Here is a 27756-nt window from a genome sequence, read left to right as displayed (position 1 = left end):
TGTGCACGAGTTTTCCATGACTTATAAATAACAACTCTCTGCTCTTGCTTTGGCCAGATGAGAGGGAAGAGTAAGAGAACACGCATGTTGAGAGAAATCCTCCATGGAGCTTGATGGGACTTCAGTGAGTTGCTGTCAAAGGAGTCTGTCTGCGACCTCCTTTTGAAACGTCCTGTGACTTTACTGGAAAAACTTTAATGGAAGACGTCGGATGTCCTTGAAACACTATTATAAGGAGTGAGAAGAGAGTGCAGACTTATTTGATTGGTTTAATTTAAGGGGGTAGAGGAGAAGTTGAAGGTTTGCTTTAGAGATTTTTGAGGCCCCGTTTCTGGATTGAAACTAAGGGGCGTTGAGGGTTGCTGAAGAAACCATGGATGAAGCTACAGAGCGGGGTCAGGAGGCAGCGATGAACGAGGCTCTCGTTCACTTCGAGGCCACGCTGGAAGCCGCTGTAAGGGAGGTGCACGTGGACGTTAGTGCTTTCAAGCACCGCATTGAGCAGAGGATTGAGGAAATGTGCATTTCCAATGGACCTTTGGCTGAGGCGGTTACCAGACTCCAGGAGGAGAACCTGCAGCTCAGGGCAAAGCTGGAGGCCCTCAGCCACCTGGTGGAGGGTCTCTCAGGGGTGAAGACTGAGGCGAAAGGGAAGAGCAAGGAGCAAAGACTAGAGAACGGCCATGTACAAATTCAATCCAAGAGCCAGGAGGAGCAGAAGGGTCTGTTTAACTCTGAAAACAACCAGCCGGGTCAGTCCACGTCCTACGAAGCGTCTGGGTTCAGTGGAGGATCGAGCCAAGCTGCTACCCCAGCCCCTCCTCCGTGGAGAGCAAAGAGAAATGCTGAGATTAATGTGAGTATTCAGCCTGTATTTCTACTGAATAAAGAAATACCCAGTAGAATATGTCCAACCCTGTAAGATCAGTAATTAGCAGTGGCAGTGGTCTCAGATGATTTAAAAAGAACAACATGAGGGAACCACAGAAGATTTTAGGGGTACGTTTGTGAGTGTGAAGACTTCAAAAACATAAAATCAGAAAGCCTGATGATTTTTCTTTAATCTACTTATTGTTTACAAATCCAGATAAACTTTGTCATATAGCGTAGCCAGGATTTCAAGGATAGTCCTCCTTTCTCTCTCCACATAGACTATTTACCTGCATGCTACAGCCTGCATCACCTGTCACCCTGCTGACAGGTGATTAGGTGACTCCAATCACAAACTAAGACGGTTCTAGAACCAAGAAATGTGTCCCTAGCCTAAAGGTTCTTCACATTCATACAGGTTATAGAGCAGCAACAATTGTAGTATCTCCACCAACAAGGTTGGGTGATGGGTTCTATTATCTGTTTGTTAGCTGGACAACTCATCTCCATGTGCGTGAAAATTCACCAGAGGTGGAGTGTGACCCTTTGGGGTTGACCTCCAAATTTTATTTTATTTTTTTTCAGGAATATTAACCTTGACACACAAACACACATACATCAAATTAAAATAAGAAAAACTGGCAAAGACAAACTTAAAAAAAACCCAATCTGCTTTTGTATTTTAAGGCTGTAGTAAAATAACCATCTGAAATGCGATTATATGCCACCTGCCTTCACAAATGACAGCTTTTAGTGTTGGAGGGCGTCGACAAACTCAATGACAGGCACGCCTGACCCCGTCCAGCATCGCTGTTAAGCAAACTCTCTCCACATGAATGCTCTGAGCTCCTTCCAAAATTCTTTTTGCATTGCTGCAACATCCCTCTTAACTGGATGCTTCTTAACAGAAATTGCATTTCTGTACAATAATTTTATGCAGCCATGACTGCATCATGAAAACTGCTCCTTTCCAGGTGTTAAAAACAAATAACCCTTAAAAGATCAGATGAAGTAAGCCTACCTGATCTCTGTTCATGAAGAGGACACAGCTGAGGGATCTATAGTAAGCCCTCTACACTGTAAAGAGGACAGAGGTCTAGTGGTTATCACTGATTATATACTAAGGTGTCTTTAAGGGGGAAAGAGTTCAATTAATCCTGGTTTATCTTATACAGGGCTTTGGTTTAGCCTTTGAATTGATCCTATTGAATTAAGCTTTCTTCTGATTGGCTGTCCCTCACAAACAAAAGATTAGAAAAGCTGGAGCCAGAGCTGTGTATCTGGGATGACCATATTAGGACATCCACCGTCACTGATATCACAGAGAGCCAAGAGTAGAAAAAAACAGCCTGAAATTGAGTATTTGGAGCGGATTGAAGCCTGAGCTTTTCGCTCACAGGGGTTACATTTACATTCACTGATCTCAGTATTTAAAACTTTATTACTATATGTCTAAACACATATGACAGAAGTTTAGAAAAAGCATAATAGGTTCACGTTAATAGTCCAGTAATAACAGAGTAATACCATTCAGTTTAATTTAAACACTAATGAGATTCTGTGTAATCATCCTTTTTGAAACTAACTCCACCACAAACACACACACTTACCCTCTCCCCCACCCCCCATTCTCAGCCCTCTCGTCCTCATGACCCGCTTTTATAACAGCAGGTCCTCCAAAGGGCAAGTGTATTTTTGGCTTTGCGATTCAAAAGAGAGCTGCAGCTCTTCTGAGCCTCTGCATGCTCACCAACAACTGCAACTTTCTAGCACACATAAACATCAGCAAACATGCAAGCAAGAGAATCACGCTGAAGTGATCGCTTGATGCACAATCAAGGGCGAAGCGGATTTAATGAAAAGGGCACGAATAAGAACGGCACGCTGCACGACACGCTTCCAACGGCGGCCTCGGTGCATGTACGAGGGGGGATTGTTCGATATAACTCACATGCACACTCTGATGACAGGTGTATAAATAAATCCACATCCTCTAATCACTCAGGAATCTTATTTTCCCCGCCAGTCCGAGTCTCAGATCTCCTAATGGAAAGTTGAATTGCGTCTATATCCCTGTCGGATAAACTCTCCTCCAGCACACACCCTGAGAGGGACAACCAGCTGTCCCGCCAAAGTGCTCGCCCTGCCAGCATTTCTGTTTGCTGAGGTCACCTGGTCTTTTCCCAAACATTGATCCCCCACTAGCCTAACATACAGCAGTTCACCCCCCCCCCTCCCCCCAGTTTTTAAATGATCTCACATGATTCTTTACTCCATCATTTTCAACTTTAACAAAGAGACTGTATATAAAAGATGGAAGTAACTAACGTGAACTCACTCACTGTGTTCTGGATATGGATATGCAGACTTACCGCATTTTGGGGGGGGGGCTGTTATGTGGAATTTTTTTTCCAGAAGTGGCAGCAGTTAATAACAAAGTGTCAGTGTCAATAAAGGTGGCCACGCCCCTAATGTTAAGCCTCGTTATTCAAGTAAAGTTAGCTAAAATTAGCTATAAACATCAAACCCTTCTTTTGCACCAGACTATTTATTTCTGATGTAAAGAGATTGATGGGGTTTCACTTCCTTTTGGAGGCAACCCCAAGTGGGCACTAGAGGACCTGCAGTTTTCAGCCACTTTCAACTTAGTCTTCCTTTTTCAGCCTCAGAGATGGCTTCTTAATCTGCTTGATCTACCATCACTCTTCATATTATCCAGGATAAACAGTTAGTAGGATTGGATAAAATAAATCTGGCTCCATGGACGCTCGGATGAGAGACTGTACTCGAAAACAGTGGCTGTCATTCAAGTAGTTATTGTTTATTGCCAGAGCCACGTGCCTTAAGATGTAGTGTCTTTAGTGACCAGCAGAAAATCTCTGCTGTCAACACCAGATGTTCATACTCTGTTTCAACTTCTTAAATAGTACCTATAAACACCTGGCAGACTGGAAACAACACGACTGGAAGATGTCTAAAGAATCTAAACACAGACTTAATAAATACTTTTTAAAATGCTTTGCATGAGTTTTCTATGAATCCGCTTGTTAGTAACTCTCACTGCACGTTGAAAATGAAGTGACTGCTACATGGAACTAAAGAGAACATCAAAAGGTTATTAACCCTGGAGAAACCATGGGGTCAAATTTGACCCCATGGTTTCCCTAGAAAACCAATGGGGTCGGATCTGACCCCATTGGTTCTCCAGGGTTAAACCAAAACAATGAGCTGAAAGAAGTTAAAATGCTATATAGAGCTGAGTGGAACTCCAGAAGTGAGTTATAATCTATCGTTAAGAAAAATGCATTAGCTTGATTGCTTGCATCCATTCATCCATCTTGTTAATTTTTCAAGAGCTAGGTTTTCAGGGGGCTGGAGCCCATCCCACCTGAGACTGTTTGAGAGGTGTAGTGCACTCTGGACAGGTCACCAGTCCATCACAGGGCTAACACAGAGATAGACAGATATTCATGCTCACATTCACACCTTCAGCTAATTCAGGTAAATCACTGGGCTCGGGGAGGAAGCCAGAGCACCCCCTGCAAGCTTGAGCCCAAGCTGACCAGGAGGTTTGAACCTATAATTTTATTTTCTTTGTTGTGAGGGATAGCCACCCCTGTGTTTGTGTGTTTGTATCTAACCAAAGCATGTTTCTAAGGAGGAGGTTGTTGGGTGTAAACCCATTTAGAGGATACAGATACTATCGGGGGTCAGACGGAGTCAGACAGCAGCTACTGTGGAGCCTTCAGATGATCATGGTGCTAATCTCCCTCTCGATGACAGACTGGATATATACGCTGTGTTATGAGCACTGCTTGTCTCTGGAAAGCAAAAGGCTGCGGGGTGGGAGGTGGACTGAGTACAGGCCAAAGCTTTGTGCTGATATACTTAGGTGCCGTTGAAGCTGCTCAACCTAACTCTGATTTCCAAAGCATCCATTTGGGGCTATATTGGGACGTAAGAAGAGTGCAGCGGAAACTCTTGCAAAGGGGCTGATTGCAAAATCTAAAATAGCCTCTCAGTGGGAACACGGGTTTGTTGGCCACAGCTGTCATTAAAGGAGAAGCTGTCAGCCGTTAACAGCTGAAGATCACACATCCAGAGAAGTGAGCACAGACACGCACACACACAAACAAGTTTGCGATGAGTGATAAAGGTCTAAAATTAATTTTAGCTGTGCACAACAAAAGCAAACTGTGAGAGGTCCAGTGAGTAAAGTTACCAACGCAAATGTATAAACACAATATAAACACTGTATATGTTGCATAACTTGTTTAACATGCAAATGATCGACTCATTTGCTCCTCATCCCACCCGCTCATGCTTTCCAAAATGCTAATGTCCAATATCTCCACTCTTACAAACACAGCCACATGAAGCAACGATGATTTTACTGGACGTCCCCTCAAAGTGATGATTGAATCCCAAGAAGTTTTTAATGCTTTAATCATCAAAAAATCATCAGTAATGATAATGTTAGTTTATAATTGTTCATCGAAATAAAAGAAGTGGGTGTTTTGACTTCTCTGCCTCACCTAAACAGGGAACTGAAGCAAGAGGGGAGAAGAATATCGCTCATGTAGCCACCACCGCGCAAGAGAAACAGGAAGGTAGGCAGCTTCACCTGCACATCCAGACATTTTACTCTTCAAGCTGGTTTCATTGTTGGGTTCCTGTTCTCTGCAGACCCTGATGTAACCCAGACTGCAGAAGCTGCTCCTCAGTCCCACCGAGCTCTGACTGCCATCGCCAAACCGAACTCAGAGTCTTCATCTGTGGAAACGCCCAGCAGGCCTGGTCAGTTCATGTCCTCTATGGTTGGATTTACAGAAAGACATTTAAAATGATCTTCAGCTCAAATGTGAGCTTTTATGTTTTATCAGCTACACTGATGTTGAAACAATTTATAATACCAGGGAACAAAGTAAATGCATGCAAGTCTAAAAAACCCGAAATGATATCCACAAAACCAAATGTTTTTCTATATTTTGCTTGCAGTGTTTTGTATGTACCTCACAGTATCCAAAATATCCAATTTTAAAATGCATTTCCTCTCACTGGTTATACTTTTTTTTTTTTAAGCATCTTATTCCATGCCATAAAACCCAGATGTTGTTTGCGCTTGCAGATATTTATATTGGCATTAAAACTGAGCTGTAAATTAGCACAAGCATGTTTAAAAAAAACAATAAATTAATTCATAAATTGAGGGCTAAAACTGTGCACTGCAGGGTATCATTTACAGTTGTGATCAGAAGTTTATGTACACTAATCTTGGGGAAGAAGGTCATGGTAATTTGTGGTTTTTAATGCTGTTTTTTTTTTATCTGTTCTTTTATTTATACATACATGCTCACTAATATTTGGTTAAATACACGTTGCTTTTGGTATCCATCAAGCTTCTTTATATTCACGACTGAATATTTGACCACTCTTTTTGGTAAAATTCATTTAAATTGGTTGATTTCCCACGATCGACTTTGTTTTTAAGCATAGTCCACAAATGTTCAATAGGTTGAGGTTGATCTTTGGCGAGGCCATTCAAGGAACTCAGTCTTAGCTAACCAGCTCTAATGTGTGCTTGGGATCATTGTCTTGTTGGAACACTCAGTTTCAACTATACAGCTGTTTATTTGAGGTGAAGTTGAAGAATTTTGAGGTAGTTTTGCTTTTTTCTTATTCCATCCACTGTTTATAATGTACCAGTGCCTCTGGCAGCAAAATAGCCCCAGAGCATGATGCTACCACCACCATGCTTGAAAGTTGGTACGGTATTCTTAGGTTTGTAAGCTTCACCTTTTCTTTGTCATTGTGGCCAGATAGCTTAATCTTTGCCTCATTTGACCATAAAACGTTTCTTCAGAAGTCAGTTGGCTTTTTGACGTGGGCAGCTGCAAATTTGGGTCAAGCTTGAAGGCATCGTTTTTGGAGCAGAGGCTTCTTTCTCTGCACCCTTTCTTTGTGGACAGAGGTGCTGGTATTCCAGCAGTTTCATGTTCATGGCAGGCTTGAGCCTTGGTGGTTCCTGGCTTGTTCCTGAACATCCTAACCAATTTCCTCTCTCTCGGCACATTGGTGGGACATCCATATAACTTATATAGAATTTTTGAACTAATAACCTTGGAATCTGCAGTTGTTTAGAAATTAATCAAAGAGACCTTCCCAGCTTGTGTAAATCTAAAATTCTCCTTCGATCTTCACTGAGTTTCTTGGATTTTCGTCTTGTTTTGAGTATGAGATGAGTGCTATCAAACAAATCCTTAGCATGGCATGGCAACTGTAAATGCAGTTTTTTTTTCCAGTGTCAAAAGCCAACTCTGAAGCTCCATGCGGGGAACCTGTCTAATATTGTAGGCTCTTTACCTTACAGTAAAAAGCACCTTGAGATGACTGCTGTTGTGAACTGAACTCTATTGACAACAACAACAAACTACAACAAAAGCCATCACTTCCATTTGGACTTCGGATTCTTTCTTTTTCAGATGCTGATGAACCCCAGCCTCATCTTCCGGTGACGGCCATGACAACTAGAGCCAGTTCAGAGGCAGCTAAACCCGCTCAGTCTGCAGCACCTAAAGCAGCAGGCGAAGCCGGAGAATATCCTTTTATAAGAGGTCAGTTAGTTTCTCTTTATGATTATTTGTTAGGATGCTAACCTTCAGGACATGGAGATCCATCCAATAATACAAAAAGTATCAGGTCAGGGCGCCTGGAGGAATTTAGTCCTCAATTAAATATGAAAATGTCTATGCATAAGTGGCCTTGATTTTAAATACAGAGAGCAGAAGTTCACCTGTCATTCAAGATATACAATTTAGCTGATACCATGAAATATATGAAGTGCAAAATAAACACATAAAGTCATTTTTAGTTCTTTAGTTTTAATTCATTGACGAGGTGTCGTCTTTTTTCACAGTCCGTAGATATTCACCAAACTCCTGGATCAATTTAATTTTCTGTTGGTTACAAAATCCACCTTTTTTTTTTTAGCTTAGTTATGATTTCATCAGCAAAAACAAACTCACCTACGACAAAGTGAGGAAAACAGAGTGAGGCATCATCCGTGTCAGCAGTATCAGACGGTCTTTACACCCCTATACTGTGACAGAGAGGTGCAGTACTTTCAACAAATCCATTCTTTTTTTCTTGGCTTGACAAAACCTAAAGTCACACTAAGAGACAACGGGTACGCTTTCTGTTCCAGGCTCTGAGCGCTCTATGTGTAATTTCATCGTTCATGTGCTCAAAATTGGCCAGCTGAGTGTTGCCTACTTCAGTCAGACACATCATCAGAGGAGCAGGGGATAAAGATACACAAAAAAGATTTTAAAAATAAGAATGAGACACAAAGGGTGATGGAGAGAGTAGAACAGCAAGAGTGCAGCACTGCAGAATACCTTTAATCTTTTGATCTATTTATTCTACTCTCACGGCTGCCATTTATTTCTAACAGGACAGCTGATTAGAGGTAATAATTCAATTTAACACTGAAAGCTACTCGTGCGTATTGCTCTAGCATGAAGTATCCAAAGGTAATAGCTAGCATTAGCACAAAACTTAATTAAATAATTGACAAAAAATAGTTTCCTCCTTTTTATGATGGCATGCCAACAAACATGCTGATGTTTCCACCTTGTTACGTTCGTTAGAGCTTGAAGCGAAATATATACAGCAATTTGGCAAAAATAACATCAGTGCCAGTTTGTGCTGCTGTAGCTTAACGACACGACTTCCTTTTATTTAGATAGTGAATTATAGATCATCAGGTAAATCCAATTCAATCCAATTTTATTTATAAAGCACTTTAAAATACCCAGCACAGGACCAAAGTGCTGTACAGAAAATAAGTTAAAAACAATAGAATAACAGAAAACAGCAAAAATAAATAAATAAAACACCTAATACATGAAAAATTAAAACAGCCCTATATTATAAAACAAGATAGAACAACATAGACTCAACTAAAATAAAACTAAAAAATAAAACCAACATCTCACATGGTGTCAAAGGTCAGGGTAAAGAGGTGGGTTTTCAGGAGTGATTTAAAAACAGGCAGAGAGGAGGCCTGTCTAATCTCTAAAGGGAGATTGTGCCACAGTTTTGGAGCTGCTACAGCAAAAGCAGGATCTCCTCTAAGTTTACGCTCAGTCCTGGGTACATTCAGGAACAGCTGTAGTAAAAAATGTTCCTGCAGCAGAGAATCCGTATCACACTTACAGCATGCAAAATATGAAAAGGATCATCAAAAATGTGGTGCTTACAGATGATTTCACACAGAAACTCTGAACATATTTTAACACAGCCAGCTCCGACACTGTAAAAAAAAAAAAAAGTTTGTTAAAAAACGGTAAAATGGAAGCAGAAATAAACCGTAAAATCCAAAACAGTAGATCTCCGTAGTACAAACAGTTAGTGGCTGTAAATTAAGAAACAAGACATCATTTTAATTTTTACCGTCATAATATGTAGACATATTTTTACTGTGAACATATTTTTTTCGCTAAAATTTTCCTGCATATGCTACAATGTCACAAGTAAGAGTTAGTTTTTGTCTGAATTACATATTTTACAATTATGTCTAAAACATTTCTACAGAAAGAAGATGTCATGTTTGTTAAATCATTTTGATTTCAAGGTAACATATATGTATTAAAACTTTAGCAATTAGTTTATTAATTAGCTGATTCACAAACATTTATTCAGCGACTATTTTGATTAATGGTTTCAGTCGCTTTCAGAGGGAAAGATGCAAAACACTGCTTTTAAGATTAGAATTAAAACTTTCCTCTTTAACGCTTATAGTCAGGCCTGGATCAGGGCTGTGGAGAAGTGTCTTTAAGTGTTTTACACTTTAGGTTTTTTAGTGATTTAGGTTCTTTCCTGTTTTAATGCTGTATCGTCTCCATCTGTGCAGGTGGAGCGAAGGAACAAAGGCCCCAGGCATCCCAGGATCAGTCAGCCTCTGTGTCTCAGACTCTCCCCCATCTTCCTCTCACAGTGTTAACCAAAAGCAGCTCTGACACTCCTGCTTCATCTAAATCTGATCCCAAAGCGGTTTCAGGGCCAAACCCTTCGATGCCAGAGTCACCGACGATAAAGCGCGGCGAATATCCATTTAGACGTGGTGCGTGCACTGCCGAAGTATCAGCAACGGTGTTTTGTTTGGCCCCCTATTTTTAAAACACGCTTTATTTCATCTCCTCTTTAGACACCGGTGAAGCAAAGCCCCACTCGCCTCTCTCTGCCATGACCAAACCCAACACGGAGTCTTCTTCGTCTGCTTTAACGGTTCAGTCTTCAAGCCTTTCAGCTTCACAGGACGCTGCAGTGAAACCCGGAGAGTATCCCTTTAAACGTGGTGAGTCTGACCGAGGTCGTCTGCTTCTCATCTGTTCCTATTTCCATTATTTTTACAGTTATTTTTACCTGTTATTTGTTTTTATGTTGTATCTTCCTTTAACTCTGACTCTTGTTTTCAATTTAGTGCCAGTACTTAAGACACCCAGCCCCAGTTTAAAGAGAAGTGTGAGCTTCCCTCAGTCTGCAGGTAAAACTTCTTCAGGCCTATTAAAACAGATAAAAGAAGCTTGTGAGTTCTCTCTGGTTATGTCTTTTTATCCTACTCATTACTTGTTCCCCCCCCCCCCTTTTTTCTTTTTTTTTTTTTTTACAGAAAAATTACTTCCCTCCAAATCAATCATAAAATCTGGCTTCTCACCTAATTTGGAGAAGTAAGTTGTAATCAACAGCCCTGATTAATCTGAATGGCTGCTTCAGTCAAACTTCATCCAACTCCATCCTGATGTTTCGTGTTGTCATCCGCTGTTTCTCCACAGGCGAGCGAACAAGCCAGTGGGGGGCGACTTTAAGCAGGACATGATGAAGTCCCAAACGCTTCCACGCTCCAATGGCGCTCAAGCAAAGCGAGCCTTGTTTGAAAGGATGAACTCAGAGCCTATAAAGTAACAGAGTACAAAATAAGTTCTGCTTTTTCACCTTTTGTCACTCTTTCTTCTGCCATAAAATAAGCTGTGTTTGTCTCCAACAGGCCAAAAGACTCAAAGCCTAAACTGAAGCGGTCTCAGAGCTTTGGCGTGTCCAGTGCCAGTGGTATAAAACAGATCCTCTTGGAGTGGTGTCGCTCCAAAACCATTGGCTATCAGGTATGACAAGCTGGATATACATTTCTGTTCTCTTCCTGTTAGTAGCACTAAAATGATTTTTTCTATCATTATTTTTAAAACTTGAACATTTGAATAGCTTCATTGTTTGTGACAGCTGGGGGAAAAAATAAAGGTATAAAACTACCATTCTGCTCCAGTACTGTATCTGATGGTTATTTTCACAGACTGTATATAAAGGATGGGTGTAGTCACCATGATGTCACCCACTGGTTTCTGGACGACAGACATCTAAAAGATAGATGGAAAAGATGGTTTTGGTTAAAATGTAACCCTTTCCACTTGTTTTCTGGGCTAACTGTGGAAATGCCTTGAACCTGCATTCTTCTTAACGGCCACCAGGGGGAGATAAGTTTTAGTCTTACTGAGGTTGTTCCAGAGTTGCCCGCCATATCCTCCTGAGAACCAGCCTATTCATTTATGTCCTCTGTAATGGACATTTGTTTTCGGTCTATATCTTTTGACTTATTTGAGCTATCCTAATAAGTCCTGATCTACTAAATAGAGGACATCCTGGTCTTTCCATTGATATCTCATGTGTTTGGGTGGACTCTTAGCTCCAAAGAGGAAGGAAATCACAAAGTTCAATGGGAAGATTCTTTTTTTCTCGGTTATCAGGAGGGTTTTAGATGTGATACAACCACTGGTGCTGTGGAAAAATGTCTATTCCCTGACTGATTGACAATATTTCCTGGAGGTTTCTGGCTCTCACTGGGTGAAACTGGGTTCAAAGAAGGTCCTTCACAAAAATCTTCCTAGTGGTTACATTAATTGCGACCAGATTGCCCCTGATGTCTTTAGTTTTTTGTGTTTGTCTGCAAATACTTACTAACAAGTAGCTGAGCAATAGTAAAACCTGAAAAAGTGCAATACAAACTGTAAATCAAGAAGGTTCATCTTCAAAATAAAAGTTTCACCTTAGTGCTGCAACCAACATGTTTCAAAAAGTGGAGCTTTTACTTGGAAGGCAAATTGTCTGCGTTTTTGGTCTGTGTTGCACTTTTTCAAGTTTCACTACAGCTTGGAGTGTAGCTAGACGGTGTTTTAGAGAAGTCCATCACTTCCATTCAAACTATGACTGCAGTCATTTTTGCCAGCCAGTTGGGGAATACATACCTTTCGCTAGCAGCAGGAGTTTCCAGATGGTTGGGGACTAATCTATAGATCTGTGTGACAGAGGCTTTGGCAATCATTTTTGTATCAACCTCCGCCTATCACTTACAACCAGTTGGTTGGCAATTTTTCTCGTCACTTGGTCTTACACTGTCACTGTGAGTTTCACAGTGGTGGGCAAGTTAACGTCACAAGGTTAGTGGTTACATGTCTGCAAAACCTCAGTTAAAGACAGTAAAGACACTGCTTTGAGCACCGATCTGAAAACACCAATCTCAAGGCTTCAGAATGGGACCTGGCAAACCAGTGGTTGACCTCTGGCTGCTGCACTCTGGACTCGCGCTAAGTTCTCAGCTACCGCTAGAAAGCTTGGTTAATAAGCTGTATCCATAAAGAGGTTCATAGCAAAGCAAAGATTGAACTTTATGGACGGGCGGTCTTCACCTCCTGAGGTTTCTGGCTGGTAATTTAATCAGGAAGAGATACTGTGTATTAGTGAATATTGCCAGCTTTGCTCTGAGTGAATAAATAAATGAAAAAGAAACACATGACTGGTTATTTTCTCTCAGAACATAGATATTCAGAACTTCTCGTCCAGCTGGAGCGATGGGATGGCCTTCTGCGCCCTGGTCCACTCCTTCTTCCCTCTGGAGTTTGACTACAACTCTCTGGACCTTTCAAACCGCAAACACAACTTAGAGCTGGCCTTCACCACCGCAGAGTAAGCTGGCTCGAAGAGCCACTGAGTGACTGTGTGCACTGTGATAAAAGGTCTGTTTTAGGTGGAATAATAAATTGCTGAAGCCAGGAGAGGTGACAGTCTTGCAACAAAAAACTAAATTTACCAGGTTTAACCCTGTAATGCCAAGTGTATCGTATTTGATACATGAATTTATGAGAACGTTACGTCATCAGTGTAATTTTTAACCCTAACCTACTTTGGTTTGTTGCAGATTTAAAAACTGTGAGGAATAAATTGCCCAAGTGGTTGGATATAGCAATTATTACAAAAGTTAAAACTAATATATGCATTCTGATACTTACAGAAGGCTTGATAAACAAAATTACAATTTTCTGCCGATTATTTCATGGTTCAGGTTTTACTGGATTAAAATAATTAAGGGAAAAAAGCTTGATATAATTTGGAAATATAAAATCATAAATTTGTGAGAAAACACAAGGGAGATTTGAATTTTAAGGCCTTACATGTGAGAAGTAAATTCAAAGAGTCTCAGTGAATATTGGACTGGAATTTATCGCCTTATTCTCAATGAATATCACTCTAAAAAATGGTTTCTGGATTACAGGTTTTATCATCTAAAAATCCTCCAGGTTATAGTTCTTAAATTAATCACGTTAAACCCAGAGATTACACGTTTTAATTTTTCACAAAAATGCTTTTTTTTTTTAAATTTATTTGTATTTTTTATTTTATTTGATTTATTTCATTTACGTAGCATAGCTCCAATAGGAAATCATAGTGGTGATTCCTTTGTTTTGCTAATGTTTTCAAACGCAGTGCTAATTGCTAAGTGTCTAATTTTTCAGTTAATAATGATTCAAACACGGGCAGGTTCATACTGAGCAACAGTGACAGGAAAGAATCTGGAGACAGACGGCGGGGTCGGTGGGACAAGTTGGGATGGAGGCAGATGATGTAGCGAACCCTAAAAGAGAACAGCCGAAAGAAGAAGATAAATGTATCAATTTAAGCACTAAAAGTGCGTTCATGATTTTGGTTAAAATGTAACCTTTTCCACTTGTTTTGTGGACTTGTTACCTTGGTTACCATAGGGAAGCATCCTCTCTCAAGAATCCCATGAGTACTTCCTGTTTCAACATCACTTTCAGCATCAGGATGACTGTTACAAGAAAAAAAAAGGGAAAATTTAATACCCAAACAAATAGATTACTTTTCATTGCTAATTGATAGTTTAGTCATGAAATTAATAATAATTGATAAATCATTAGCTTTGTTTGTGTAGTGAAGATCACCCTTTGAATAACAGCATTGCTGAAGGTGTGGCCACTGGAGATTTATTCATTACATTTATTAACTCTTTAAAAAAATTACGTGAGAGGGTTTTTTTGTTTGCTTAAATCCTAAACAACTTTGAACTATGTAAACGTGACACTGGCAACAACAGCCACTAGTTTACTCCTATTTTACGTTGCATTGATTTGCTCATAAAACATAATAATCTACAGTCGTACACATTTGGATGTGCTTTAAAAAAAGAGTGGCTGTTTTAGTTTTTGTTCATATGCAAATACATTTATTGCTTATTGAACTGCTTTCTGTTTTATTCACCTTTATTTCTGTTTCAGAGAGCAGGCTGACTGTCTGCGTCTGATCGAGGTGGACGACATGCTGGAGATGGGGGACAAGCCAGACCCCATGTGTGTGTTTACATACGTCCAGTCTCTCTACAACCACCTGAAGAAGTTTGAATAACTCTTGAATCAGAGCACGTCCCGAAGCCTACGCGGCGCTGACCACGGTGTGCTGTGAACACTTTGAGCCTAAAGTGAAGCAAGCTAACAGGAAGTCTCAGTTGTCTGTGGCCAATCACAAATATGTTCATCAGTTTTATACTGTGTGTGTGTACCTGTACTCACCTGCTTCCCACAGTTTCTTCAGGATTTATAGTGGATTTCTTAAAATGTCGTTTCCTGTGGCTGTTTCACATCAAATAAGGACACAAACATCACATGTAATAAAAGGAAGTGTTGTCTGCAAATGAGCAATGTCCTTTTCTTATAATAGGCTGCACACTGGCTAATGTGTGTGTGGGGTGTAACTTTAATACTGTACTTTAATGCTGTAAATATTGCGATTATCAACAATTTCCCCCTTTTTTTTTTTGCATATTTGGCACACTTACATGTTTCAGATCATCAAACAAATTTTATTTAAAAGATAACTTGAATTAATCCAAAAAAAGCTATGCAAACCTACCTGTCCCTATGTGAAAAGGTAATTTCCCCTAAATCTAATAACTGGTTGTGCCACCCTTCACTAAGAACTGCTTTTGTAACCTCCTGGATGAGTCATTGATGCGCTCTTGGAGTCATTTTGATATGTTGGCCACTCCTGGGAAGATTCACCACTGTTCCAAGTTTTCTCCATTTGTATACAATGGCTCTCAATGTGTTTCACTGGAGTCCCAAAGCCTTGGAAATGGCTTTGTAACCCTTTCCAAATCGGCGATGTCCCTAACTTTGTCAGACAGGTTCTGTTTAAGTCAAGTCTTGATTCAATAGATGTGGCAGTAATCAGGCCTGGGTGTAGCTGGTAAAACTGACCGAGGTTAATTCATTATTTAATTTGTGATTTAAAATACGGGAAGAAATTAAGCATCAGATTAACTAACCTGAGAAAAAGGCTAATGAGATTTAAGATCTTTATTAATATTTTGTTTTCCTTCTTATAGAGGCATACTTATTTGGTGCAAGTCAATTCAAGGACGATATTAATATATAAACTAAAGTTTATATTAAGTTTATTTTGATCTCTTAAAGAATGCTAAAACCCCCCAACAACAAACAAACCCAAAAGCTGTATTTTACGATTTTCACAATGTTAACGCTTTTTAACTTCTATGGTGCGTTTGTTGTTTCAACATAAACTTGCGATGAGCGATGCTTGGCTTCCAGTCATGTCAAGGATTTAAATTTTGGAAATTTGTAAGCTAAGACAAAGACGACATAATCAGCAAAAAACAAAAGCAAACTAATATAAACAGAAGGCATCCGCATTAAATGTAGCCGTAATTTAAACGGAGATGAAAGACCGTTTGGTAGATTTCCAATCTTTTAATGGGCGTGAACGCACCGCTTCCCATTGACCGGGCATCCCTTCCGGTAGATGAGGTCAACTTTTCCCTAGATCCGCCATTTCAGCTTTGGAGTTTCTTGTTGCACGATAGTTATGATTTTTTTTAGTTATTTTAAACAACAAAAAGTAGATCATTCTGATTTGTGGTGCAGAATTCGTTCCGCCGAAATAAACCCCTTGATATTACGCTTAGACGTTACGAAAATCGTGCCGTTGTGACGTTTTTCCAGCGGGAGTGTTAGTCAACCAAAGTTTTTGTATGAGTTGCGGATAGGGAGAGGCGAAGGGGAAAGGCCTCAAGCCTTGGACGGGATTTCACAGCCATGGCCGGTAATTTTGATGCCGAAGACCGTGCAAGCTGGTATTGGGGGAGACTGAGCCGCCAGGAGGCGGTTTCTCTTTTACAGGGACAGAGACATGGTGTTTTCCTCGTGAGGGACTCGATAACCATCCCCGGAGACTACGTGCTCTCCGTGTCGGAGAACTCCAGAGTGTCCCATTATATCATCAACAGTATCAGCAACAACAGACAATCTGGATCAGGTAACGTTGGTCTACTTCTCACTTTAACTGAACTTGATCCTCTTCGTGTTCCCTTGGCTCTAACATAAGGAGTACTTTCATTTTAAACCTGCTTTGCTAGGATTTAGCTCACTCGCTCTTCAAGCAGCGCCAGACTCCCTTTAGGAATTGTGTAATTTATCAAGACAGTAGTAGATCCACAAATATATCCTGGTTTTACCAAATAAATTTACAATCTTTTCGCGTTTTGGAGGCTTCCTTTTTAAGTCGGCGTATTTGTAATAACAAAAATCACCACTCTGTTCAACAAAACGTTATACATGTGGTTTACACACCTCGCTACCGCCAGACTCCCATTAGGAATTGTCCAATTTAAAACATCTGAGTAACTCCACAAGCACTCAAATCTTACCATTATTCATTTTTAGTGTTTTTGAAGCTCAGTTTTGAAATCATTATTCCTATAATAATATAATCTTAGATGTAAAACAAAACTTTGTAGGTATGCTGTACACACCTCTTTCCGCAAGCCACGCCAGACTACCTTTAGGAATTGTCCTATTTAACAAGATTTCACTAAATCCAAAATGTTTTCACTTAGTTACCATATAAATCTACATCTTTCTGGGTTTTTAAAGCTTCTTTTAAAAGTCGGTATGTATGTAATAAATGTCCACTATTTACCCCGTCCACAAAGTCCTCAAGCAACATTGAACTCCTTTCAGGAATTGTCTAATTAACATTACTTCCCTAAAGGCACTAACATATACATACAGTAACATGTAGGTTTATAACTTTCCGTGATTATTAAAGCTGTCTTTTAAAACCAGTATATAGTTTTACTAAGTTCTGTGAGCCAGTGTTGCTTTTAACTGAAAAATGAAGGTGAGTAGTTTTATTGAATCTAATCCCCATGTGTGGTTGATGGAGGCTTCTTTAAAGGATAATAAATAACCGCATTTTAGTCATTCAGCCACTGTTTTTGTTAAGGGTAATATATTTTTTGGCGGTGTTTTGTCCCTGTTTAGCAGCAGGACTACCCTTCAGCAGGTAAAGAGGTAAGGTGAGCTGGTGTGAGCAACTGTTATTACTACTACTGCTGCTGCTGCAGGGGTTGAATGAACTGGGGAAGTTCCGCTGTCACAACGGGGGGATGACTGGTCAGATTGGTGCTTCAGGAATGTCTGTGATCAGGCCCTATTGCACACACACACACCCCTACTTGCAGGTTTTGCCGTTGTGCTTGAGGCCCTTAATGGCTGTTGCGCAATCCTCGTCCTTTCTGAACTTCCCTGTGTCTTGTTTCCCAGTAGTAAATCAGGGGATGGCCTCATAGACGGTAAAAGAGACTGTACGCAAAATGATTCACCTCATAGTCGTCACATTTATTTTGAAATGACAAACAAGTGCTTAATTCAGCTGTGGTGCTGTTTGAGTCAGGACAGTTGAACTCAAAGTGACACAGTGTCATAATTGAGTCATTCCTGAATCCACGTCCTGCAGAAACTTGCTCTGCTGCTCTTCTCTTCTGTCGTTTATCTGGCTGTACCAAGCCCTCGTGGAAATTAGTGAATCAGTGAGAAGTAGGCTAGATACTGTTTGCCTTTATTGATGCATTGTCAATTTTATTATCCCTCAAAAATCAATCTGCTCAGGTCTAATGTGTCAGCTAGTTGCATGACAAATTCTCCCACAGGCACCAACAGCACAAACACAGTGGACAGCTCCACTTCAGTGGGTGTTTCTCTAACACCACCAAGTTTGTACTTGTGTGCTTGCTCAGTACACTATTTGGCAAATGTACTTGGGAATTCAGACTTCTGAGGATGGGAGGGAAGGGCACGGGACAGTCATTCTGCAGTTACGATCACAATACAGTATGATCACTATTAATGTTGCATGTCGATCTAAAGGAACCTACCTGCCTGTGGTCTTATTCATATCCGTTATTGTCTTCTAATATCAAGAGATTTATATAATGGCTTATTAAGTTATATTAGGTAACATTGATCACATGACTTTTTGCACACTTTCATTTTCTCTTTCACTAAAATGGTTATGTGTGCACAGCTTAAGGTGTTTATTAAACAAACAGGCTAGGTGGCAAAATTATTATTATTTTTATTATGAAATAGGGGTTTGTCCTGGTTCCTCTAATTTTTTTTTATTTTTTAGCAAGCTAATAAAGTCTCATTTCTTCCACCAGGATTGGCTCCTTCTCGGTTTCGGATTGGGGATCAGGAGTTTGATGGGCTGCCGGCTCTGCTGGAATTCTACAAGATCCACTACCTGGACACCACAACGCTCATAGAGCCTGTGAACAGAGGCAGGCAGTCAGGCCTCATCAGCCCCCCCGCTGTCGGACCTCCCCAGCAGACCGAGGAAGCAGAGTATGTCCGGGCACTGTTTGACTTCCCTGGCAACGACTATGAGGACCTCCCCTTCCGCAGAGGGGACATCTTGCGCGTGCTGGAGAAACCAGAGGAGCAGTGGTGGCACGCCAAGAACCAGGAAGGCCGAGTCGGGATGATCCCTGTACCTTATGTGGAAAGGTACCGACCCTCTTCGCCCACTGCAGCCAGTCTTAGTCCGGTCCCCGCAACAGGGACCGGACAAGGCGGGCATGTTGGCGGGGTAGCGGGCAGCACAGATGGAACAGGTTCTCCTCAGGCCACCGCTCTGGGGGAACCGGGCCCGTATGCTCAGCCTGTGGTCAACACTCAGCTCCCAAACCTACAGAACGGGCCGGTCTATGCCCGGGCAATTCAGAAGCGGGTGCCCAACGCTTACGACAAGACGGCGCTGGCTCTGGAGGTACTAATCTTATCAACAGTTACTTTCCTCTTGTTTATTGTGAATCACTCTCCCCTCCCTTATTTTCCACTTTCAAAAGGGTCCGAGCCGAGGCGGCGTAGATTGTCCCGATTGTTATAATGGCTTACTCATGCATGTGAGCACGCACACTGTGTCTTTACAAATGCAGGCTGACAGCGAGCATGAGGACATTCAGAGTGGAGACATAGATCCTTTACAGTGGCCTCTCTTCATGCACACACTGCAGCCCAATGGGTTAATGTGAAAGTTGCATTGAACATTCGTTACCACTGAGGTCCAGTGGAGCACAACGCTTTTAAGTTGCTTTGTGGTGATGTATTGAATAGTACATTCTACAGTAATCTGGACTCAGTGTCTACACATTGCAAACGTTTGCCGTTTGGCCAACTAAAATTTTAGCTTTTCCATTTTTTTTTCAGCTCTGATATCAGGGTTGGGTGATTTGCTCCATAGTCCAGTCATCCTGTTACCTGTGTGGGATTGCTAATTGTCAACAGCATCCGTGCTAGGCGGCAGAGGTTATCCACCCTCCATAATGCGCAGTGTTTGGCCCAAACATGCTTATCTACCTTCCTCGTATAGGTGTACTGTATGGCCAGTTTGGGTTGTTTTCTTATGTGTAGATCTCACCTGTCTCTCACACACAGCTCAGTTTTTCACTGACAAGTATACCGGGTGGGGAAAAGTCAAGGAGAAGATATAGGAGAGCATGTCCAGCTTAAACGAGTCCAACAGTCAGAAATATCCTACTGTTTTCTCTCATTTGACGATGATGGATGGTGTTCCTGCACCCTGCACACACATCGCTTTCAGAGCATCGCAAAAGTCCAGGTGTGAACCTGTGTGTGCACGCCCAGACACGTCTGTGTTGGAAATGGACGTTATATATAGAGATGTGATGTGAAACTGTAGTGAAGCACATCGCCGTGCATGTTGACCATAATCGGCGGCGTCCGTCGACGGAACTGTAGTTGATGTACTCCATTGAGCTGTAGCAGTGGGTTACAATCTGATTACATTAGTCTGTGATTTGGAATATGAACAGTTTATTCAGTTTAATGAAATTACAGCTAGTTAAACAGCAATACTGTGACCGCCGGACAGTAAAAATATTTCCAGGATTTCTTTTTATATGCAGGAGAAAAGATGTGAAGCTTCTGAGGAGTGATTCTGATTTATAGCACGAAGCTGGAAGAATGTGACAGTAAAGTGTAAACTCCTCTGGCCAGAAACAACAACCCACCACAGCGAGCATGATGGCAGGTCTGCAAAGCCAAATGCTGTGACGACATGATAACGTCCTTTAATCTAAGGCAGGGCCGTTAACTGGATTTTAATTTCATTACGATTGTTTCCAGCAGTTATGGAACTAAAAAACAAACAAACAGGGATTTAAAAATATTAATATTTCTGCATTTATTTTCCTTACAATGCTTCTGATTTCTTGTTTGCGTGTGGTATTAAATCAGGCACGCCTTTTGGCTTTGCAGCGCTGCGTTTTCAGTCGTTTGTAAATGCTTAAACTCGCTCGCTGCCTAAATGAGCGCGAGCCAAGACCATACAGACCTACTATATATAGGAGGTAACACTCACAGGTTTTCTGTAAGTAAAACCTGAGGAAGGTTTATTAAGAGCTGCCTCTGTTTCCGGATCACTGAGGATCTCTCCCGCTGTCTGTGTTTGGCGGCTTGTGGCCGTTGGTAGTTTGCTTTGATTTGCTGTGCAGGTTTCCCGAGGCGTGCAAGCTCATCCCCACCCAGGCCTCTGTTCTCCGGCGATTTCCCTTGAGACTCTTTCTTTATGGTGAAAAACACTCATTAGTCTGGACCCAAAACTCCTCAGTGGGTGACTTTGTGTCCCTCACCACCCAAACGAAAGATCTTCTGTGTGTCCTCATTACTCTGACAGAAATATGAAAGGTTTAGTGTTACACTGTAAACTGGGAAGTTCACAGGATGGAATAAGCAGTGTAAGAATTTACTTTCTACAAGGAGTAAATAAGTAATTTGTGAGTGTTTAAAAGGTAAAAACTTACATGTTTGGTAACAGCCCCAACACTGGCTGGAACTGATTTAACGGAAAAAAAATTAACAGTAATGATACGTAGTTCCGAAAGAAAGAAAAAAGACAGCTAAAGTAAATTTAATCTGCTTGGCGCATCCAGTCTTTGGATGAACTGCTGTCAGCAGAGCCCCCTGCTTAAAATCCACTGTTTATTTGACTCTCCTCTGTAAGGACAGAAGCCACTGCAGTGTTTGAATTATCACAAGTGGAAGATGGTGTGAGGTAAAGCAGACGAGATGGCATTACACTGTTTTATAAATGTCTGCTGTTGTTAAAGTGGTTGACAGAAATTTTGCAGCCAGTGTCCAAATATAGACTATTTGTGCATTTAATAAAGACTGAGGCTGGATTATTGGGGTGATACTAATTTCTAAGGAGTAAAAAGAAAACCTTTTATTAATGTATTAGCTGATATTGAATTAACTTTCATAGTATTTTGAAGGCCAATATACCCAAATCTATATCTAATTTATGAAAAATGTGAATTGCATCTGGTGTCCTCATTTCCAGCTTCTGTGTCCACTAAAATGACCTTCATGGGATAAATATGTCACTCACGCTAGGAAGGAAAAATTCAGCCAAACATGAACACAGCATCTCGTTGAGTAAATGAAGCGGATCAAACTGGCCGGATCTGATTATCAGATGAAAGCTGACGAATGTGGAAGTCCTGTAATTTGGCCTGTATGGTTTCTCTGCTCTGCAGCTGTAAAACGAAGATGGGTCAATCAATGTCACATCAATGCATTTCTTTCTGCAGGCTTTGATAGAAATCAGACACTGAGGTTGTATTGATAACTTTGACTTGCATGTGTCACAGTTTATTTAGAGCGTGAAGAGGAAGTGTAAGGATTGCAGAACATGCCTGACTTTTCTTTTTTTTTCCTAAATTTGACAGGTGGGGGACACCGTAAAAGTGACCAAGATCAACGTGAACGGCCAATGGGAGGGTGAATGCAAAGGCAAACGAGGCCACTTTCCTTTCACCCACGTTCGGTTGTTGGAACAGTACTATCCAGACGACGAGAGCTGAGAAGCGCAGGCGCTCCCGTCACCTCCAGCACATCCCCTCGCGTTCAGTTTCGTCATGCTGGAATAGAAGAAGATTTCTGCAAGCACACAATATATGAAACTCTGAGCTAAACTGGTCAGTGTTTCCTGCCCACCACAACATATGATGTGTTGGCTGATCTTGTCTAATGTCTTTTTAATGAACCCCAGTCATATTAAGAGTTTACCCTGTGGTCGGACTGATATCGGTTTGCCTGCGTTGTCAAACATCACTGCTGGCTTGCCCTTCATCTGCAGACACACTGAAGTACATGGCAGCATGTATTGGTTCACCCAGGATGACACTGGAAGGTCCGTTAACGGTTTGACGAGAAAGGCGTGTATTTAACCCTTTTGAGGCGACCAAGAAACAAACAAGTCAAGAACTTGCTAAACTTTTTTGTATAATCATAGTTTAAAAGATATAAGAACAATTGGATTTTGCTTTAGCGTGCTTACACACCTCAAGTTTTCACTCAGGTTGGAGGAAACATGGGGTTTTTATCTTAACCAAAACCTGCAGTCGTACTCGGGTGCAGGTTTTCCAGTTTAAAGTAACTAATATTTAATTTTAATACAAATCCAAAAGTTAAACCACTGTTTAAATACATGTGATCAGATAAACTGTCACAGTGATGTCCTGATCAATCTTTGTATCCAATCTCTATAATTATGCAAGAATGGGGTAGCCAAAGTAGTTGGTATGAGTGAAACCTGAGGTTTGTTGTGCTTATGCAACAGTTTTTCCTTAAAACGTAAACTTTTTAATCGTTTTTAATCTTATTTCCACCCGTTGGGCACAGTTGATATAATATCAGGCCCAGCCAATAACCTTAACACATTTCTTTATTAGACTAGCTAATGATGACGTCTGCCTGTAACCACAGCTGTTACTGTCAAGTCCACATCTTTTTAACACCGAGCCCCCAAAGTCCACTAATGCGAGGTTTGTCTTTTTGAGCAGTTATTAAGATGTTTGCTCTGGATTAAAAGTTATCCAGACTAGTGTGTTGTTTGCACATGATCAAAACTTGCTTGAGCAGGGACGTATCTTCACTCTGGTGGACTTTAGCTCTGTGTACTTGTAGTAAATTTGTGTAAACTGGAAATGTCAGAGCCAAAATACAGGTATCAAAGCCCCCCCTCCCTTCGCTCAGAGGGCGTTGATGCTACACGAGTGTATTGATTCTGAGCATGTTGATCAAACACAGCTAAACCTGTTAATACCTCCTATTTAACAGAGGTATTAAATTGAAAACGTATTAAAGACGGCACAGGTGACCGATATCAGTCAAACCCTGCTTTACATGCTTCCATCCCAGTATTGAAATCATCACATCACACAGCAGAGTCATCCCCCTCCTCCTCCTCCTCCCCGTTGTATCCGTGCATCTCCAGCCACTACCTTTCACTGACACCTGCAGGAGGGAAATGGAGATAAAACGGGAGATAAAACACTGCGGCTCTCACAGATTTGTGTGTCTGTGAGAGATTTTTTTGTTTGCTTGTGCTAGACTGTGAACCTCGGAGTGAAACCAACAAAGACTTTACCTGATGACTGTCCTGTGGAGACAGCGTCACCACTTTACCACACCCTACACTACAAACCAAGTCCTCTTTTTTGTTGTTGTTGTTGTTGTTGTACAAAAAGTGGAAAATAATATTATAGAATTAACTCTATATACATGCACACCTTACATGCTAAATACTGTAAAGATTTCCCCTCTTTATGCTGATTTTCTCTTACTTTTTATGGCCAGAGAGTGTACACCTTTTTTATTTTTCTCTTTTAAGACGCAGAAATGCGAAAGAACAAAACGAGCACCCTGTCACAGAGGAAGGAACAATCCCGTGAGGCTGCTTTATTAAAGGATGCAAGGAGAAAGGTTGAGGGATTTTATTTTTGTCCTCCTGGTGGGCTGATACGACAGTCATTCGGAGACGCTTTTAAGATAAAATCCACCACTAAAAAAAAGGTATTACTGCTAAAACGGACATGTTTTTTCATGTTGTTTCTCGTGCCATAAGGGTGCCATGGATGGCATTTGCTGTAACTTTGTCATGTTGAGCACACAAAGCTTTTATGAACATTCGCAGTCCTGCTGGCACCGTGGCATTATAAATAGAAACCTGAAAGTCATCTGTTACTCAAGGACATGTTTGTTCTCAGAAACGAGGAGAGGAATCAGCAACTTGGGATTATTATTATTATTTTTTTTTTGTTAATTTTGTCGTTAGTACAGACTTGACAATGGTTGTGAAATGTGGTGAGTGGCATTGAGACTGATAAAACAGTGTGTGTGTGTGTGTGTGTGTGTGTGTGTGGGAGGGGGGAAAAGTCTTAAATTGGGGGTGTGATTGGTTGCACCCTGTATTTTTACCAGGTCAGAAACTCATTTATCATCTTTGTCAGGATGCATTCAAAGATTGAATTGCTGGCAGTGCTTAACTGAAACAGGAACCCCTGCTGCACATAGATTTTTTTGTTTTGTTTTGTTTTTCTTGGTCACGAGGGAGGGTCCGCATCCTCCGCGGACCTGCCTTATATTTGTTCTTGGAAAAGATGAGAAGTTAAATTGGGAAGTGACTGGCTTGAAGTTGAAGTCTCGAGGACACACCCAGAATTGCATGTTATCTTTCTGGTTCTCCAAAATAAAGAAGTTCAGACCTGCCCTGGAGCGAAAGCGATAAATGATGCCTACGTGTCCCTCCTGTGGTTATTAGGGGACGGAGGATGAGAAGGTGTTCACCTCACACCTCGCAGTATAGATCTGGGGTTTTCAAACTCTGTGGGAGGGGAAAAGTTAGCACCCCACAGTTTGAATTTGTCAGTAATATGGAAGACTGGTCCAAAAATGAATTTTTATCTCAATGGAGATGGTGCAGTGCAACTAACAGACTCCCTAAAATACACACAGAAGTGTTTTTCACCTTATTTCCCACACTTGTGCAGTTTGAGAACCACTTATGTCGACCCCAGTGTTAGCGACGCCTGCCTTCTCTCAGATAGTATGGAACTAAACTCGCCACGTCGCTCTCAGAGCATCCAAAAACAGACACGTGCAGATGTTCCAGTGTCAGGGTAGTGTGCTCGGTGCGGAAACAGTCAGTAACTGTTACACTTTCACCTGTGAATAAACCGCTTCCTACATAAATGCATTCCCCCAGGAGGTAACTGCCCCCTACTGTCCAAACGTGTACAGTAGGGGGGGCAAAAGAAATGCTTAAAAAAGAAAGAAACACTGACCTTAAATTTGGAGAAATGAGGGGACAGATCAGTTGAGTAATTGGAGGTAAACAGAGAACATTTGTCTGCTTTTTTTCTTTTCCCTTTCACTCTTTTTTTTGTGTGTAAAATACCAGTAACTGTATGACAGCAGTAACTGTAAGCTAATCACTTGCATACCTGTCTTAAAGGTTGTAACTTGTGTCAGATTTTTTATATTTTTTTCTTTAGTTTAGTAGCTAGTAGCCAGAAAGGGTTTGTTAATTTCACTTTCGTTTTGAAAGCATTTAGTTAGTTTGGTTTTTATTGGTTTCACTAGTAGTTTTAGTCATTAGTCTTTAACTGGCTGTCTTAATCTTTAATTTATTATTATACAGGGGTGTGGTTAATGTTGACAAATATGACCAAATAGAGCAAAAATGAAATCATCTCTGCCTATGTTAGTTATTGTTTGCTTTATTATTTCACACACACTTTTTTTAAAATAAGAAACCAAAAAAGAAAAAAATCTTTCACCACTTCCTTCTGCACAGGTTTGTGTGGTTGGGCAGAAAGAAAAGTAGTGCCCTACATGAAGCTTCTCACAACAAAGTAGTTGGGGATTTATTTGGTTTTATTTTATTTTCTGTGTGTGTGTGGTTAACAAATGATTATGATTCTTGGAAGGAGATGTCGCTGATGTGCTTTTCATACGAATTTCTGTGCGCTTGGCGCTTCACAGGGCGAGTCCAGTTTAGTTTATATTCAAGAGAAGGCAGACGTCTCCAAAACACGATGCTGATAAACGGCCAACTGCAAGAAGGTGAATCAGAACTTTAAAAATACCTGTAATAAATCTATAATAATGATGCAATCAGAGGCACGTTTATTGATAAAACCTACTGGGGTCCTTAAAGTGCTTTAAATGATCGCAGCTGTGTGTTGGTGGGGAGGTTGGACACAATTTTCAAACACATTTAAGAGTGCAGAAGCTGTGTTGAGTTTACATTGTGTGTAATTTTCCTTCATATTTCTTTTGTTGAGATTCAGATTTATGGAAAATATTTTTGTACACCTCCATTAATGTCATGTTTTATAACCGTATACAGTATGTACAGCCCCGTTTGTGCTGCATTAATAAATCCATGCAATATTTCCACGTCCCAAAGGAGACATTTTTGAGTGCTTTGTGTGGAGCGTGACATAACTGAAACCTGCTGGTGCTGTCTTGGTGATTTTCGGGTGATATGAAAAGCTTCTTTTAAAAACGAATATAAAATCTGGTGTGAAATGGTGATTTTTATTTTTCGAACGGTCGTTTGTGATTCCTTTTCTGGTTTACTGCTGATTTTTGGGATGTTCACCTCACTGTTACTCAGTTCTGCCACATTAGTTAAAGACCGATCACCTACAAACATGCACCTTATCTAGTGGTGATACATTTTTCAGAACAAGCAAAAATTGTATTTCTTTTCAGGAGATTGTACAATGAGTCAAAATCTTTTATTTTGAAGTCAAAATTAGCTTTTTATCTTCTGTAGTGTGTAATCTATCAGTGTATCCTAGTCAATAAATATACACCTAATTGTCAGGGTGCACTTTATCGGTGTGTGAACTTATTCTGTTTATCTACATTCAGGGTTTATAAATGCTAAGTTTACTGTGTGCACATTCTACAGAAAAGGTTTGGAACCAATTTTTATTATTTTTTAGTTTTGTTGTTTATGGGCTAAAAAAAAAAAAAGATAATTAAACCAATTGTGAGTTAGTTTCATCTACATGGGGGTAATTTTTAGAGGCAGCCTGGCACTAACGGCAGGAGTTTTAATCGAAATGGCAACTTTATTCTCCAAATCTGGGTTTTATTCTCAAGATTCATAAATTATAAATAAAATATAAATTATTATATTTCCCAAATGTGTAAAAAACCAAAACCAACAATAATTTGACCCCAGCTCTTCTTTGTAGCAGCTTTGCACTGCAACCAACGAATCCAAAGATTTACATGATAAACTACATTACAGTAAATAAGATTGGTCAAGACTGTGTTGAATTCCCATTTTATTGTTTATACTGTA

The 27756-nt window shown here is 40.6% G+C and overlaps 2 protein-coding genes across 2 annotated transcripts; both read left to right on the top strand.

Annotated features, from left to right (window-relative positions):
* The first annotated feature begins 393 nt into the window (after window positions 1–393).
* LOC134637861 (smoothelin-like protein 2) lies at window positions 394–14859 on the top strand. The gene is made up of 12 exons (XM_063488390.1): window positions 394–856; window positions 5414–5480; window positions 5557–5667; window positions 7353–7484; window positions 9785–9994; window positions 10079–10228; window positions 10355–10417; window positions 10544–10601; window positions 10707–10832; window positions 10919–11033; window positions 12734–12885; window positions 14493–14859. Exons 1-12 carry the CDS (start codon window positions 410–412, stop codon window positions 14617–14619), a joined length of 1758 nt encoding a protein of 585 aa, XP_063344460.1. The 5' UTR covers window positions 394–409; the 3' UTR covers window positions 14620–14859.
* Window positions 14860–16062: 1203 nt separating this feature from the next.
* LOC134636557 (adapter molecule crk-like) lies at window positions 16063–27251 on the top strand. The gene is made up of 3 exons (XM_063486589.1): window positions 16063–16545; window positions 18731–19338; window positions 22322–27251. The coding sequence occupies exons 1-3, from the start codon at window positions 16326–16328 to the stop codon at window positions 22454–22456; spliced, it is 963 nt and encodes a 320-aa protein (XP_063342659.1). The 5' UTR covers window positions 16063–16325; the 3' UTR covers window positions 22457–27251.
* Window positions 27252–27756: the final 505 nt, after the last annotated feature.

This window comes from Pelmatolapia mariae, linkage group LG10_11 (genome assembly GCF_036321145.2).
Source record: "Pelmatolapia mariae isolate MD_Pm_ZW linkage group LG10_11, Pm_UMD_F_2, whole genome shotgun sequence".
NCBI lineage: Eukaryota > Metazoa > Chordata > Actinopteri > Cichliformes > Cichlidae > Pelmatolapia > Pelmatolapia mariae.
The sequence above is the reverse complement of the archived record's forward strand: the minus strand, read 5'-3'. Positions and strand labels throughout refer to the sequence as shown.

Bases quoted from the DNA above. Each gene is read 5' to 3' on its own strand.
- LOC134637861 (XM_063488390.1), top strand. From the start codon at position 410: ATGAACGAGGCTCTCGTTCACTTCGAGGCCACGCTGGAAGCCGCTGTA. The intron at 10,833-10,918 runs GTAACAGAGTAC...TGTCTCCAACAG, and splicing joins ATGAACTCAGAGCCTATAAA to GCCAAAAGACTCAAAGCCTA. The intron at 11,034-12,733 runs GTATGACAAGCT...ATTTTCTCTCAG, and splicing joins CCAAAACCATTGGCTATCAG to AACATAGATATTCAGAACTT.
- LOC134636557 (XM_063486589.1), top strand. From the start codon at position 16,326: ATGGCCGGTAATTTTGATGCCGAAGACCGTGCAAGCTGGTATTGGGGG. The intron at 16,546-18,730 runs GTAACGTTGGTC...TTCTTCCACCAG, and splicing joins CAACAGACAATCTGGATCAG to GATTGGCTCCTTCTCGGTTT. The intron at 19,339-22,321 runs GTACTAATCTTA...TAAATTTGACAG, and splicing joins AGACGGCGCTGGCTCTGGAG to GTGGGGGACACCGTAAAAGT.